The sequence below is a fragment of the Vicia villosa genome, linkage group LG4 (assembly GCF_029867415.1).
Source record: "Vicia villosa cultivar HV-30 ecotype Madison, WI linkage group LG4, Vvil1.0, whole genome shotgun sequence".
Lineage (NCBI taxonomy): Eukaryota > Viridiplantae > Streptophyta > Magnoliopsida > Fabales > Fabaceae > Vicia > Vicia villosa.
The window spans coordinates 133980630-133998922 of record NC_081183.1 but is presented as its reverse complement, the minus strand read 5'-3'; the positions used below and the strand labels follow the sequence as shown (position 1 = coordinate 133998922).

Below are 18293 nucleotides of genomic sequence, written 5' to 3'. Positions count from 1 at the left end.
CTCATCCACCTTTAGAACTCATTGCTTATACGACCATCAGATAGATCTAGGAAGTCCATAATTATCAGCTAGTTTCCAATTCTCCCGTCTTTTTCCAAGTGTTGGAAAATACTCATGAATCCAGCACTGTTACAAAATTAATATTATTAATAAATTAAAATAAATACCTGCGGTATATTAGGATATCCACCAAGATGCTTGCAACTGAACATGAATGCATCTCCAAGATATTTGTAGAAGGTAACCAATATAGCTGCTCCCCAACTATAACCCCCAAGACTCTACAAATCCCTAATTAACAGCAAATATCGTGCCTCTACAAGTGTAAACGTCTTGTCGAAAAAAATGGTGCAACCCACCAACAACATCATATACGCTCTAGTTGCACATGCCTATCTAGAAGCAACTCGATGCTATATGCATAAGTTGTATAACCACTCCAACTATAAGCATTCCTGTAACTACAAACCTGTCCTGATGCATCTCTTGGTGGCACTCCTAAGTAGTAAACAACAAGTTCATCAACAACTTCTTTAGTGACATGTTCGAGGCTCCAAAAAACGCCCAGATGGGAAGGTGAAACAGACAAGCGACGTCATCCAGAGTAATACTTATCTCTCCAAATGGCATGTGAAACGAAGATGTCTCTAAATGCCATCTCTCTACAAATGCGGATACTAGGTTTAGGTCTATCTTTGTCAAAATGGTTCTCTAAAGTGAAGATAAACTAGAGCTAGACATCCAAACCTCTATCGCAGGTGGGACAACAACATGAACCATTTGTGTAAGCTTCAACTCATATCCAGGAACTTTCAACTCTTTCTTCAGACCTCTCTCTTGAAAACAAATAAAAATACACATATTATAAAATACAATTAAAAATTAAAAAATGTTTCAATATAAAACAAATTTCTTTTAGTTACCTCATTGAACCATAAATGTTTAGCAACATGATTCTCGTACTTTACCAGAAGAGACATATCAAACGACCCTCTTGGAAAGTCAACTGGTTGTAGAGCGGATGCAAATGCACCAATATGCTTTTCCTCTCCCGCCAACATCGGTGGAATGCCTCGTCCTAAACTACTATCTAGAATCCAACTACCCATGCCTCGTGTTCGCACCATTGTAAAAATACCCAAAAAAATAAATATGTTAAAAAACCCAAACCGAAACACATCACAAAAGTGTTTCGGATCGCAAAAACTCAAAACACCCTAAACACTTTATGAAAGTGCTCCCGTATGTAATAACAAAAATGGACGACTTTCCAAAAGTGTTCTAGACCATGGCACAAAAATAGGAAGACTAGAATAATGTGTTCCGGTTTAATGGTTCAAAATCTGATGACTCACTTTGTCTGTTCAAGTTTATTAATTCTAAACCGGAAGAGTTGAGAAAAGTGTTTTGATTTGCAGGCGATTATCGTCTCTCTCGAAACAGTCTGTTGCGTGTGGTGAAAAAGTGATTTTTTTTAAATTATTAACCATTTAAGTAATGGCATTTTAGTCCAAAAAAGCCTAATGTTGGGGTATATGGATAGTTAATGGGGGTATAAGTTAAGATTTTCGAAAAACTCTAGGTTTGCTTATCAACAAGGCCCAATTAAATTCTTTTGAAGAGGCCCATAATTCAACAAAGAAAAAAAGAAAACACATTTCAACAACTAAAACAAAACCAAAAACCAAAAACCAAAAACAAACAAAACTCAGCAGATCCATCAGCAAGCTGGAGTCGCACGCAGCAGTGAACTCCTCAACTTCCCGGAAAACGATTCCAACTCTTTCCGGCCGCCATAGCCACCGCCGCAAAATTAAATTCCGTCGCAGCAGATCCAGACTCACTTCAACTGAATCATACTATATCGAGTATGTAACAAGGTCTGTGGTTTATAACGAAGTTTTGCCCATTTCTCACTTTATCAATTTTTATCAATGGTAACTGTAGCTATCATAATATCAAAGGATTGTAGTATATGCATTTTTGTTGAATCTTTATTTAAGTTGCCCTATCATTCAATTTAAAAATGCTCTGGTAAACCAGCTCAGTTGATAGCTGTGCATAGACATCAGACTATAGAGGCGTGGTTTAGAATCCGCGACATCCCACTTTAATTCTTTGGGTCTGATATCACTTTTAAGCTGACATCTTTGTTATTGCTTGTCTTTCAGGTTTGAACATTAGTAAATTGTAACCCAATTTTGCTGTTAATATTGACAATAGAATGTCGGACGGAGCCAGTCTTGTGTTAGAATCATCTGAAAACGGGACTGATTTGTCTCAGGATGACATTGGCACTGTTGAGGAAACACCGGAGGAAACAATTTTGTCGAGACAAACTTCTGTTAACCTTGTTCCTTTTATTGGTCAAAGATTTGTCTCTCAAGAAGCTGCTTATGAGTTTTATTGCAGTTTTGCTAAACAGTTTGGTTTTTCTATTAGACGGCACCGTACCCGAGGGAAAGATGGGGTTGGCCGAGGAGTAACAAGGAGGGATTTTACTTGCCATAGAGGTGGATTTCCTCAAAATAAACATTCTGAAGATGTGGGGAAGGTGCAAAGGAACCGTAAATCATCTCGCTGTGGTTGCCAAGCGTATCTGCGTATTGTGAAAAGGGTGGATTTTGATGTCCCTGAATGGCGTGTTACTGGTTTTAGAAACATTCATAATCATGAGTTGTTGAAATCCAATGAGGTGCGTCTTCTTCCATCATACTGTCCAATATCGCCTGATGATAAGAGCCGCATATGCATGTTTGCCAAAGCTGGAATGTCGGTAAGACAAATGTTGAGATTAATGGAGCTAGAGAAGGGCCTCAAACTTGGCTGTCTTCCTTTTACAGAGATAGATGTGAGAAACTTGTTGCAGTCTTTCAGAAATGTGGATAAAGATAATGATCCTATTGATCTGATTGCAATGTGTAAGAGATTAAAAGATGAAAATCACAACTTCAAGTATGACTTTAAGATAGATAATAATAACAGGCTCGAGTACATTGCGTGGTCCTACGGCTCATCAATTCAATCATATGAAGTATTTGGAGATGCTGTGGTTTTTGATACAACCTACCGAGTAGAGGCTTATGACATGCTGTTGGGAATTTGGCTTGGAGTCGACAATAATGGAATGATATGTTGCTTTAGTTGTGCACTTCTAAGGGACGAAAATATGCCATCTTTTTCATGGGCTTTAAAGGTATGATATTGTGACTTCAACTTGACAATTTTATTTTCGACTTCTTGATTGCTTGCTATCTGGTGTAGGCTTTGCATTATTATGCAAAACTACAATAAAACATGATGGTATTGTTCATTTTATTTTAATATCCTTATTTTTTCAATGATAGCATTTATTAAATAGGCAAAATTGTTCCCGAGATCCTTAAAATTATTTATTGTATCAAATTATTCCTGTATGCTTTTTTTATCGGACAGTTCATTTAACTCCAATAATGTGTACATTCACCTTTTCTACTGTTCTCGTTATGAAAATGCCTATTGACTTTTTTGTACAATTCTCGTCACAAACATATGCCTATGTGGCTGTTAAGCGTCTGATATGAATTAAGTGTAGCAAAGATGAGGATGTTGCGTTGGATGTGTGGTAAGACTAGACAAGATAGGATTAGAAATGAAAATATTAGTGTTGGGGTAGCGCCTATAGTAGAGAAGATGGTGGAAAATAGACTTAGGTGGTTTGGGCATGTAGAGAGAAGACCGAAGACCTATAGATGTTGTGGTAAAGAGAGTAGATTAAATGGAGAGAAATCAAACAACTAGAGGAAGAAGACCTAGAAAGACTATATGAGAGGTTATTAAGATCTCGAGAGTAACGATTTGGACATAAGCATGGTCCTAGATAGAACATTATGGCAAAAGTTGATCCATGTAGCCAACCCCACTTAGTGGGATAAGACTTGGTTGTTGTTGTTGATGTGGTTTCCCCATTTCACATTCTTTCCCATTTTTGGTTTTTCCATATATTCTCTTTTTCCTTCTTCTAACACTACGCCAGTCTCTCCATCTATATTCTAAAAGATTATCAGTAGCATTGCAATCAGCCATGGCTCCTAAAAAGGCTCTTCTCCTTTGCGGTGATTACATGGAAGACTATGAAGTACGCTTCATTTTATCACCCCACTCCCTTCACTCAAATTCTCACTCAATTCACTCCCCAATTTTTGTATCGCGGGTCATAGCTCTGTTTCAGACATTGCAAGCATTTGCTAATTAGCTATAAGTTTGTCAACATTTGGATGAGTGATGTCTTTTGCATGTACCGTACACAACTTCAAATCAAAAGGATTTCAACATTAAGTAAGTCAGATCCAATTTTATTACTTTAGGATAAAAACCAAAGAGGCTCATCAAGAAATATCCAATCCAGTTCCCACAAGATCCATTTTCCAAATATATTCTTCTTGGTGAGATTTGGTGATATGTGTGGTAAAATTTTAATCTTGAATAATGAATTTTTGCTGGTTTTTAGACTTACACTGAGACAGTTTTGGTCACAATTTTACACTCAATGCAAAAGTTGTATAGAAGATTTCTGGCTGACTGATGTTTTTGTGCCAATATTTATACAGAATTTTTTTTTCATATGATGTTTATGTTTATGAGATTGAGATTTGATTAATTTGACAATTTTATCTTCTTGACATTATGCAGGCTTTCTTGGGCTTCATGAAAGGAAAGGCTCCACAAACAATACTGACTGATCATAACATGTGGCTGAAAGAAGCTATTGCTGTTGAAATGCCTGAAACTAAACACGCCTTTTGTATATGGCATATTCTCTCCAAATTCTCTGACTGGTTTTCTTTACTTCTTGGATCACAATATGATGAGTGGAAAGCTGAGTTCCATCGGCTCTACAATTTGGAAATGGTGGAAGATTTCGAACAAGGCTGGAGGCAAATGATTGATAATTATGGACTCCACGCAAATAAACATATTATTAGCCTATACTCATTAAGGACATTTTGGGCTTTACCATTCTTGAGGCTATTCTTCTTTGCAGGATTGACCAGTACTAATCAGACCGAGTCCGTTAATGTTTTCATCCAACGGTTCTTAAGTGCCCAATCTCAACCAGAGCGCTTTTTAGAGCAAGTATGTGATATTTAATAGCTTCTTGTAGTTTTGTTTATTGTTATGCATGCCATATTTAACTATCATTTACTATAGGTGGCTGATATTGTTGATTTTAACGACCGAGCCGGAGCAAAGCAAAAGATGCAAAGGAAAACACAGAAAGTGATCCTCAAAACTGGTTCACCTATAGAATCCCATGCCGCCACTATACTTACTCCTTATGCCTTGAGCAAACTCCAGGAAGAGTTAGTTTCGGCACCACAATATGCATCCCTTATGGTTGATGAAGGTTCTTTCCAGGTCAGACACCACTCTCAGACAGATGGAGGTTGCAAAGTGCTTTGGCTTCCTTGTCAAGAGCACATCAGCTGCAGCTGTCATCTGTTCGAATTTTCAGGCATCTTATGTAAACACGTGCTACGTGTCATGTCAACTAATAACTGTTTTCACATCCCGGATCAATATTTGCCGCTCCGATGGAGAACCATCAGTTCATCTTCTGTTAACCATTTTCAGGGTGCAAGTGGCATGGATCAGCCTGAAAGGATACAGTTTTTGGAGTCTTTGGTTTCAACCCTTCTAATGGAATCCGTCGAAACCGATGAACGCCTTGATGTAGCTTGTGACCAAGTTTCTGTAGTTATATCACGTATCAAAACTCTTCCCAGGTCATCACATGCGGTAAATGACATTACATTTAGTTATGCATCCGATTCATTGATCTTGCCAGAGGTAGAAGATACCGATGAAATGATTAACGGTTTTACAATCTCAAACCCCCATGATTCTATGGGTTTAGGTAAGTTAAAGGAGAGAAGGGTAAGAGACGGAGTTGATCTCACTAGAAAACGTAGGCAGTTCTCGGCACCATTGTGTGTACAATATGGACATGATGGATCTGATTGCTCGATAATGGCCGACGATAATATTAGTGAAGATGCATTAGGGTATATGTAGTGAGTTGAAGTAACAAAGTGTACAGAGTAAATGCATTTTTGGGGGGTTTCATAAATGCATTTTTTATTGTAATGTTATTCGATTCCTCCGATTCTGGGATACACAAACTGTCTACCCCTCTTTACTTGTGCAAAGATTTCAGTCCTATTTGTATTAATTTTGGAATCATTCAGAACTTGTAAAATTTTCAACTAGGCATTGAAGTCCTGTTTGGATAAGTTATTTAGACAAGCTTATACAAAAGACATAATGCCAGAAAAATGTATGTTTGGGGACTAAAAGGCTGACTTTTTTAAAAGTTGGTTTAAAAATTTAAAATAATGCAAATAGGGGGGCTATCAGAACTTAAAACCTCTTAAAAGTAAGAATAGCATATACCTTGATTATTAGTTTGCACACAAGCTTGTAGGTGGGAATAAAGGTTTGTATATTTGTAAAGTATGTTGTTTATTTGACACTTTTTGCATGTTATTTATCCTAATTCTGAGTTGACATTGCTGGAGACGAATTTGTATCGGACTAATATTTAAATTATAAATTTTGACAACTATGTTGGATCAAATCACCACTCCATACCATTTCCAAGAATCTCTTGATTACATAGCATTTTTGTTTATAAGAAGGAATTGACACGTGAATTGGACAGGTATATATGTCTGGAACAGGTTTCTTATAAAGAACGTATGAGAGAATATTGGTGAGTGGAGTCACTAAAAAAGTTACTTTATTTATTAAAATGATTTGTTTTTGGAGTCATTAATATTTTTCTGTGTGTTAGAGACCACTTGAGAATCAATCATTGATGCTATTTTATATGATCAGAGACATGAGAGACTTGGTTACTTCCAAGTCATGCCATCCTATCTTGGTGTACTCATTGTTTATTTTAAATGTTAATGATTAGTATGAGATTGGTTATGCATGAACAGAATGTTATATACATTAAAAAAAAATGTGATTTATATATTTAATAGGTAAATTCTTGGCTACCCTTGTAATTTATTCCAAATGACGCGTACTAATGAAATGTTGCCAAATAAATTAAATTCTTGGCTACTCTTAGGCATTTGATTTCACAATTTAATTCCTTTTCAGGCCTTAAATTTTTTGGATGTCTTAAAAACAATTGACTTCTCATGCAAGAAATAAACCCATGTCTTCATCCTAAAATCATAAATAAAATTGATGAAGTACTTGTCTCTCCAATTGGACCCAGGCTTGGTAGGACTACAGATGTAAAAGTGAATCAAATTCAGCTTCATTGTTGCTCTCAAATTACAATTTTTTGGGAATGACATATTTGTGTTGTTTTACAATCATACACGTTTAATACATTTCTAGTGAGCCTTGTAAATTTGGCAATCCTCTCACTATAATTTGTAAAAAAATGTCTAGGCCTTTGAAACTTAAGTGACCATACATGCATGCAATGCCACAACTTGGTAGGTTCTTCTTGAGTGACCTTCATGCAATTAGGAATAATAACATGAACAAATATCATAAACATTTTGTTGGAAGACATTTGAGTGATGATGAGCCATTTTTCTTCATTAAACAATTTGTAGGTATCCTTTTGAAATTGTCAGATTCTTCTGTAGAAGCTAGCCAATGCCCATTAAGTTGTTCCTCAAACGTAAGAGATAGTACACCTCAGTCACTACTTGAACAATTCCTCCAATGTGTTGTTTCAAATTACCTTTTTCCCATAACTTCCATCTTGGAATCATCTCCTAAATTGATAGATTCATGAAATTGACCATCAAAGTAAAACAACCAATATTCATTCTCCACCATGGTTTCTACTTCTTGAATTTATTCTTAAACACCAAAGACACCATACCCACAGGGCCGGCCCTGGCCAGGCAAGCAGACCTACAGTCCAGGGCCTCAAAAATAATAGAGTCTCAAATTTTAAATTTATGGGCTTTATAAATTAAAGAGAAATATAATAGATATTATTTATTAAAATATTTTGACTAATTGAATGAGTGCTCTAGTGGATGTGGAACCGTTTCGTGAGGCAAGGTCGTAGCGCTGTGTTTTGTGTTCGATTTTTTTGTTTTGTGTTCGATTTTTTTTAAATGGTTTTTGTCAATTCAATTGTTTAAATTTTGCAATACATATACAAACACTCTTTCATATCATATTACATGTGTGATGGGAGATTCCTTGCTCTATAATAAATTCAGCTTGTTTTTAAAATTATAAATTAGTCTATAACTATGTAATAATTTAGGATTCTTATAAATTACTTAAAATTATCTTTATAATCTTATAATAAATATAAATAGAGTGTAGTTTATTTTAATTTTAATAATTTATTATAATTTTTATAGATTTTAAAATATCACTTGAATTTTATATTTTTTAGATCAAAAAATTTAAAAAGATTATTTTTTAATATGCTATCGTTTTTAAAAAATTAGGTAATTAATATTATATTAAATTTTTAATGATAAATATTTAAATAGTTAGATGTTAAACTTATTTTTTTAATTTATAAAAAATAATTGAAAATAATTACTAATAATTTTAAAAAATTCTCATAAAATTATTAAATATTTGAAGGTATTTCATATGATTATTCAATTGTTTTAATTCCACAACAAAGTTGATTCTATAAAGGCTTTAAACTTGATCTCATTTTAAAACCACAAATTAACCTACATAGCAATATATATATATATATATATATATATATATATATATATATATATATATATATATATATATATATATATATATATATATATATATATATATATATATATATATATATGATCTGATTACTGTTATATGCCTGATTGCCTATATATACACAAAGCTAAAAAATACATAGACATATCTAAAACTTCTATAATCTATAATTATATTCATAGAATCATATTACAAGCATTTTGGGCATTACCATACCTATGACTCATTCTATAATTTAGGAATTTGTCGATCTTCGATCCTTTGGTGAAAATATCGGTCAATTGTGCTTCACTCGAGCAATGCCTAACTTCAAGTTCACCTCGATTTACCTTTTCCCTCAGAAAGTGAAATCTAGCTTCGATATGCATACTCCTTCCATGCAAAACTGGATTCTTCGCAAGATTTATGGATGACTTGTTGTCGATTTACAACACAAGAGGTTTCTTTATTTCGACCTCCATTTCTTCAAGTACCGATCTGATCCTAATTGTTTGACATGCAGCATATGATCCTCCTATATATTCAGCTTCACAGAATGATAATGCCGCCACAGGTTGTTTCTTCGAACACCAAGAAATTGGGGCACAAATACTTGAAAGAAATATCCAATTGTGCTTCTTCGATCTTCCTTATCTCCACACCAATCAGCATCTGAAAAACAAGTAAATCTTGCTTCGTTGTCTTTAAAGTCTCGTCAAAATAGAATTCCATAATTTATCGATCCTTTAAGTATCTTAGAATTCTTCTTGCAACCTTCATGTGTGACACTCTTGGCTCACTCATGTATCTGCTCACTAATCCAACTGTAAAACCTATATCAGGTCGACTATTGCACATATACCTCAGAGATCCCACAATTTTCTTGAACAAAGTTACATCAATTCTGTCTTTCTCTCCATTCTTCTTGAACTTCACATTTGGTTCGACAGGTGAGGATGCAAGATTCGAATCATCCATTCTGAATCTCTTGAGTATCTCTTTGACATACTTCCATTGATGTAGCACAATACTTTGCTTTGACATTTGAAATTCCATGCCTAGTAAATAAGACAATTTTCCTAGATCCGACATTTCAAATTTCTTCATCATTAGCTCTTTGAACTTAGACAAGTTCTCCAAGCTATTTCCAGTTACCAGCAAGTCATCGATATATAAGCAGATGATTGTTATGTTTTGTGCCACAACCTGAACATAGACACCATACTTAGATTTACATTTGACAAATCCTAATTCGATTAAGTATGAGTCGATCTTCTTGTTCCATGCACTAGGTGACTGCTTGAGGCCATAGAGCGCTTTGTGCAACTTTTATACTTTACTCGATTCCTTCTGAATCACAAACCCTGGAGGTTGTGTGACATAAACCTCTTCTTCTAAAGGACCATTTAGAAATGGTGATTTCACATCTAAATGAAATGTCGACCAAACTCAATTGCATGCCACTAGTCGAACAGTCTCCAATCTTGCTACTGGAGCAAATACTTTAAAATAATTGAGTCCTGATCTTTGAAGAAAACCTTGAGCTACTAATCTTGCTTTATGTCTTGCTATCGACCCATCAACATTATGTTTTAACTTGAGCACCCATTTTGATTCGATAGCTTTTGTACATCCTGACAATTCATTTAACTCCCATGTGTAGTTTCTTTCGATTGCCTGTAACTCTTCGACTATAACTAACTTCCATTGTTGACTTTTTTAAAGCTTCGCTATAGTTGATTGGTTCAGCACCTGCAAGTAAAGCAAAATGAACCAATTCTCTATCTGGCGTGACTTCATTATCACCAGCCACTTCATAGTCTTGAAATCTTTCTAGAAGAATTCGAGTTCTTTGAGGTCTTTGGCTTGTATCCACAACACCCTCTTTGACTTCGGCTATGTCGGGAATGTTGGCAATTGCTTCGACTTCGACTGGAGTTTCGAAAATTTCATTAACTTTGACTTTAGTAATTTCTTTGTCGAAGTCAGGGCTCGTCAATGGCTTGTTAACTGAATTACTCGAATTCCAATCCCAAGCAGAATTTTCATCAACCACAATATCTCGACTCAACACAATCTTTGCATTAATTGGATTGAACAACCTATATGCACTAGTCTTATAATATCCTACCAGAATCATAGGTTCACTCTTGTCATCAAGATTCCTTCTTCTTGCATTAGGAACATGCTTGTAACACATAGAGCCAAACACCTTCAGATGACTCACTGATGGTCATTTGCCACTCCACATTTCTTCAGGAACCTTATTCTTCAACTTCTTGGTAGGGCACTTGTTCAGGATATAAACTGCCGTCGAAACAGCTTCACCCCATAAGGACTTTGGCATATTCTTCTGCTTCAGCATGCATCTTGCCATATCCAATATGGTTATGTTCCTTCGTTCTACAATTTCATTATATTGAGGCATATAAGGAGCAATTACCTCATGATCAACACCATATTCGGCACAGAATTCTTCAAACATCTTGGATGTGTATTCGCCACCTTCATCTGTTCGCAGAACTTTGATCTTCTTCTCACTCAGGTTTTCGACAAGTATCTTGAATCTCTTAAAGATTTCAAATACTTCGTCCTTTCTCTTGATCACATAGATCGACAGTTTTCGACTAAACTCATCAAAAAGGGAAACAAAATATATGTTTCCACCAATGGTATGTTCTTCGAATGGACCACATACATCTGAGTGTACCACTTTGAGTATGCAGGATGATCTCATTGGTATAGTCAGAGCGAAAGAATTTCTATATTGCTTTCCAGCTAAACAACCTTCACACAATTTGTCAAACATCTCAAGACTTGGAATACCAGTAAACATATCTTGAGTAATCAGTTGATTGAGTAATCGAAAATTCAAATGTCCAAATCTCAAATTCCACAACCAACTATCCTTGTGGTCGACAACAGTTTTTAGAAATTGTACTTTAGTTGAACTGATCATGGTCTTAAACGTCCTATTCTTCGACAGAGGAGATTTCAAGACCAAATTGTTCTAGATGTCGAAAAATTTAAGGCTCCATCTTTTATGACAACTGAGAAACCTTTTTCAACCAGTTGTCCAACACTTAGCAGGTTGTACTTCATACCAGGTACATAGAGCACATCTTTGATCATAGCTTTCCCTCCGTTACTCATTTGAAAGAATATGTTGCATGTACCTTCTGCTTGCAACCAACTATTCTTCGACTCGTCGAAATCTGCCAACCACACCTTTTGACCAGTCATGTGATTCGAGCAACCTGAGTTGAGAAACCAGATCTTGGATTCGACGTGGTTATCTGCCACTGCAGCCATAACCCCCATACCTTCAGAATCATCTGAATCTTGACGTGCAAGGTTCTCTCTTTCGTCCTTGCCTTTTATCGATCCATTATCTTTCTTGTACCAACAATGTTTAGATAAGTGACCCCAGTTCTCATAGTTATAGCACTGCACGCCTTTCTTATCTTCTTTGTCCTTTCGATAGTTTCCTCCTCCTTTTTTTGAGGATTCAGAAGTTCTATCTTCGACATGTTGCTTGTGAGAGTTCGACCAAGGCTTCTTGCCCTGAGTCTTGTCGACTTTACCTTTGAATTTGTTGGAATATTCATTTTTTTCCATGACTGAGCCTACAAAGCTTGTATTAAATCTCGAACTCTTTTCCTTTCGACAATCCTAATTTCATGCGCCTCCAACAAACCAACCAAATCTTCCAATTTTAGGGTTTCAAGTTGGTTTGATTCTTAAATAGCTACGATAATGTAATCAAAGTGAGAGGTCAACGTACGCATTACCTTCTCAACTATCATCTTATCAGTTAGGGTTTCACCACAACCCTTCATAAGATGGACGAGTTTCTGCACCTTCGACATATACTCTCCAACTTTTTTCGTCTTCTTCCATCAACAACAGTTCACATTGTTGACGCAAGGTCTGCAACTTGACAACCTTGACTTTCTCACCTCCTTCATAATACGTGACAAGAATATCCCATGCCTCCTTCACTGATTCCGCATGAAAGATTCTGTCAAAGTTAGCCGTATCGACTTCCGTCTGAATACAATACGCAGCCTTGCCATCCTTCTTCTTGGCTTCGAGATGGGCAATTCTCTATGTGTCAGATGCATTTGCGACCAACACAAGAACTCCATTAGTAACTACTTCTAGGGTTTCATGAAAGCCAAACAGAGATTGCATATGTTTTCTCCATCGAATCCAATTCTTACCGTCAAGCATTGGAAGAGAATTCATAATGCCATTAGTACCATTCATCTTTGCGGCGATTGATTTACGTTTCCTGGAAACACGACCACTAACATGAAGTTCTTGAAAACACGATCAAGAACAATAACCGAAAGCTCTGGATACCAATTTGTTAGTGCGTGAGACACCTTTAGTGAGGAGAGAATAGAGAGAATAAAGGAAATAAGAATCATATTATTCACTTGAATTGAATTGTACAAATAATGATACTGACTATGACTATTTATATACAATTCTGATTGGGTTTGGGCTTACACAACTTGAATTATATTTGATATTATTAGATTTGATTATATTTGATATTATATATAATATTTCAATAATATCTCAACACTAGTAACAACAATGTCATTCTCAAAAATATAATTCTAATAAATACAATTTAAATCTTTGAAAAAAATTTCTTTATTTATAATAATAAAAAAGTATCCTAAGATTTTGTTTGAGTTTTGAGAGGAGGGAAAAGAGGGCTTAAAAAAAGAATTTTTGTTAAAATATAAAAAAAATTAAAAAAAAATGATTTTACACATTTATAATTAACATATTTTTAATTTTCAGAAGAGAAAATAGGTGATGCACTGACAGTGTAAAATATTTTTACACTGTCAACCAATCACCACCATGTATCCAATTAAAATATTTTTTAATTTTAAAAAAAATTGTAATAACATGGTAGATTGATGACTTTCTATTGGATGACAGTGTAAAACTATTTTACACTGTCAGTGCACTACCTTTTAACTCTTTTCAGAATCCTATAACATCATAGATTATATTTGAATAATTTGTCAAAGCCTCCAAAACTTCTAAATCTCTAGTCCAATATAATTTTTTAATTTCTCAAATTAGGAGGTGTTGATTTATAAATAAAAATAAATCCTCTAAAACCCTTTTCACTTAAATACTTCTATTATTTTCACTAGATTTTTTTTTTTTTTTTTTCAAAATTCAATCCTCTCCAAATTCTCAACAAGCCAAGGCCGTGTATCTTGTATGCATTTCCTCTTTATAACTCTCTAAAGTTAGCTCTGTCATGCAAAATACTCGAAGAATATTTGTAAGGATTCAACTTCTTCATACAATAATTGATCAATTATATTATAATACATTATAAGCTATTTTACAAGATTTGATGTGTACATTCTTATCAGTATAATTCCTTGGAGACTATATCAATCAATTTGTTGCAAATGAGTGCTGATTACTGTTATATGCCTGATTGCCTATATATACACAAAGCTAAAAAATACATAGACATATCTAAAACTTCTATAATCTATAATTATATTCATAGAATCATATTCCAAGCATTTTGGGCATTACCATACCTATGATTCATTCTGAAGAATCTTGATCTTCCAAAGAAACCTTACTTAACCTACTTGGCAATAACTTACCATGAATGCTATTACTTGCAATTTTTCTTTTCCCATTTCTGCGTAGATGTGATCTCAATATAGCTCTCCTTGCTAGTTCTTTCCCCAAATTGGATTTATTTGAGGCAGAAATTTCTTCTGAAGTGAGTCCTTGGTTGATAGAAGAAGAGGCCTTCTCTGAAGCCATGATTTTGGTTTTGGAACATATATATGCAAAAGCAATTAGATGTTTGAGAAAAAAGGTTTAAGGTGTCAGGCTTTTAAGGTGGTTTTAAGAGACACTTTTCCATTTATGTACATGACACGTATAGAGAATATGTGTTGGATAGCATAGAGGTTAATGGGATGCAAAAGGAATCACTTGTAAAATGTTTATTACTTGTGGAAAATATATCATTATATGCTGTCTTGTTAATAAATCAATATGAAGATGGTTAATTAGATAAATTTGATTATTTATGAATCTTGTCTAACATAGCAACTAAAATATTATAATTAAAATTTACAAAATTGAGATATATTTTTATTGGTGACTAGTCAGAGACCCGTGCTGTCGCACGGGTGCATTATTTATGGTGTAGTATTTTTTGAATTATATGAAAAAAATATGAAATAAAAAGTTTGACCAAATTGTATATTTAAAATAGAAATTAACCATTAAAAAAAATTAATTTCAACAACATATATTTTGAGGATGGGTAATTTAATTATGATATTGTGTAAATAATTAAAAAAAAAAGTAGTAATTTAGAATCTTCAAATAATAACCATAAATATATTTGGGGGCGACCGTTGTTGAACTGTCGCAATTTTCTTTTAAGGGCAGTTGGGCCTACAACCGTCGTACAATGTTTCCGATTTTTTTAAAATTATGTCGCAACCTATATGTCGCAAAAAAAAATTCTTGTAGTGTGAGATGGAGAAAAAATTAATATTTAAAAATAAAGATTTTGTCTCTTGAATTAAAATAATGATTGATTAACTAAAATAAATATTTTCTTGTTAGTGACCCGTGAGATAAATACATTTTTCATCATGCTAATTAAATTAAAAAAATACATTATACAAAGAAATCTAAAATGAATTACTTAATTATTAAATAATTATACAAAGAAAAAATTGATCCATGAGACGGAAAGAGAATAAAAAGAATTTTAATATTTGAAAAAATAAATAAAATATGTATTATGTTGATAGTGACCCGTAAACTACGACATAGTATCAAGTAAATTTATTTAATATTGTATCATATATATTTAAAAACATGTAAATTTAAAATGAACGATTCAATTATAAATGAATAATAATCATAAATATGCAACTATATTATATTTTCAATTGAAATTGTACTTTATAAAGAGAAAGAGAATCAGGTAGTGTATTATGTTTCTAAAATTAAAAAAAATACATTATACAAATAAATTTAAAATGAATTACTTAATTATTAAATAATTAAGCAAAGAAAAAAATTGATCCATGAGACGGAAAAAGAATAAAAAGAATTTTAACATTTGAAAAAATAAATAAAATATGTATTATGTTGATAGTGACCCGTAAACTACAACCTAATATCATGTAAATTTATTTAATATTGTATAAAATATATTTAAAAATATGTAAATTTAAAATAAATGATTCAATTATAAATGAATAATAATCATAAATATGCAACTATATTATATTTTCAATTGAAATTGTACTTTATAAGGAGAGAGAGAAAATGAGGTAGTGTATTATGTTGTAGAAAGTTGGTGGACCAATGAGAGTGAAACACTTGGTGCAAAAGGTAAAAAGGTGAAGGGTTATTTTGTTAGTTACCAAATTGTCCATTTTGTAGTGTAAATTTATTTTGAGGAAAGGGCAATTTAGGAAGTTTGGTCAATCTTTTAATATATGTTAGATAGTAGATTTCTAGGATGAGGGTTGAACTAAATTTCTCAGCGGTGTAACACATCAAATTCACCAATTGATTTTTTAATGGTCAAAATTTATCAAAAATTAAAATGAAATAATATGTGCATCATTACAAACAATCCCACCTTAGCTTTCTTTAAACAGTTTTTTTTTTTTTTTTCACAATCCCACCTCTAGCTTTCTTTGAACAGTTTTTTTTTTTTCACAATCCCACCTCTAGCTTTTTTTGAACAGCTTTTTTTTCCACGATCTTGCCATAGCAATATGTATCATTTTTGCAAATTACTAATTCTGGAAATTAAAACTCATTTAATTTACTATTATTATTATTAAATTAATTTATATTAATGTTCTTGGTCGCTTTAATGACAAATTGTATCCACTGTAATGCTCAAAAAATCAAGTACATATGAAAAATATATCACACACCATTCTTATTTCAATAATAAAAATTATATGAATGAGACTGGGAGAAACATGGTTGCAAAAAAGAAATTATTACCGTTCCAATAACAAAAATGTAACATTAGCATTCTATATATGTAAAATAATTTTTTTCTTTATGAGATTTTCTGTTCTTTTCATTTCGGAAAAAATGCTTATTAAAGATAAAAAGATCATAGATTTTGGAAATTTTCAACCTTTGAAGCAGTTATAGTTTTTTTTTTTTTATTAAATGAGAGGATACTGTTGCATAATTAAGAAGAAAGGTGAGAACAAGATTCAATGTAAAAATGTGCCGATGTTCTCATTTTAATTTAAATTAAATATGAATCGTTGAATTAATCTAATGGCATATTTTATATACTCCACAAGTGAGGGACTTACTGGATGGTTCATGCTAGAATTCACCATTTTTATTAAAGATTTAAAATAACTTCAATACAAAATAAAATGTAATATTTAAAAGAAGATATTAACTTCGAAGTACAGCGTCGCATTCCTATCTTTTAAAGATTTAAATTCATTAATATTTGAATAAGTGCTTAAATGTTCAACTATTTTTTTAAATGTAAAACATCAGATTTTTTTGGAATCGAATGTAAATACCTCGCGATGAAAATGTTTAAGTTGATATTTTAAACTTGGGTTAATACCTATTTTCACCCCTGCCATATGGGGCTGATTTGAAAAATCCCCCTGCAAAAAAAAAAGTTGCAAGAATTTCCCTAACATTTGAAGATTCTCTCGTTTTAAACCTTGTAAAATTTTTGTTTTTAAAACCAACCTTGCCATTTGAAGATTCACTCATTTTAAACCTTATAATCTTGTAGATTATGTCATTTTAAACCTTCTGGAATGTGACAGGAAAGGTTGGTTTTACTAAAAATAATAATTTACAAGGTTCAAAATGATAGAGTCTTTCAAGTGGCAAGGTTTGTTTTCAAAATAAAAATTTTACAGGGTTTAAAACGAGAGAATCTTCAAATGTTAGGGGAATTTTTGCAACTTTTTTTTTTGCAGGGGGGTTTTTCAAATCAGCCCCATATGGCAGGGGTAAAAATAGGTATTAACCCTTTAAACTATTTTTTTTTGTTAGCAAAACTTTTAAACGGTTAATTGCTCTTAATTAGGAAAATAAAGACACGAACATGACACATATCTATATACCTAATGCCTTTTTAATGAACGTTCAATTAATGACAAACATGCCATCTATTCATCCTCCTCCTCCAGGAAAGGATATATACACTTTCGTATTATGAAGTTAAGATTTGTTAAAATTTGCACAACTTTAAATTTCATTTGAATTTCAGGTTTATTAATGAACACAATCGATCTCTGTTAACGTAGTTCAGCCAATGAAGCATATCTATGTGACTATAGAGCATATTAGGATTCATTATGATTGCAGTGTTACAAGCAATATATATAATATTATGTCTCGGTTTACAATAATACCTATGAAGCACCACACCCCCCAGTAATCTGCCCATAATAATCTCCACAATATGACTCATACTCAACAATACCTATAATAATCTCCACAATATGAGTCGGACTCAGTAATCT

General features: G+C 33.2%; 1 protein-coding gene across 2 annotated transcripts; it reads left to right on the top strand.

Annotated features, from left to right (window-relative positions):
• Positions 1-1678: 1678 nt before the first annotated feature.
• LOC131595253 (protein FAR1-RELATED SEQUENCE 11-like) lies at positions 1679-6188 on the top strand. 2 transcript variants are annotated; one of them, XM_058867558.1, is made up of 4 exons: positions 1679-1868; positions 2172-3196; positions 4672-5115; positions 5191-6188. In XM_058867558.1, exons 2-4 carry the CDS (start codon positions 2225-2227, stop codon positions 6052-6054), a joined length of 2280 nt encoding a protein of 759 aa, XP_058723541.1. In that variant the 5' UTR covers positions 1679-1868; positions 2172-2224; the 3' UTR covers positions 6055-6188. The 2 variants fall into 2 exon arrangements, with proteins under 2 accessions (XP_058723541.1, XP_058723540.1); XM_058867557.1 differs by having other exon boundaries at positions 1679-1880.
• The last annotated feature ends 12105 nt before the right edge of the window (positions 6189-18293 follow it).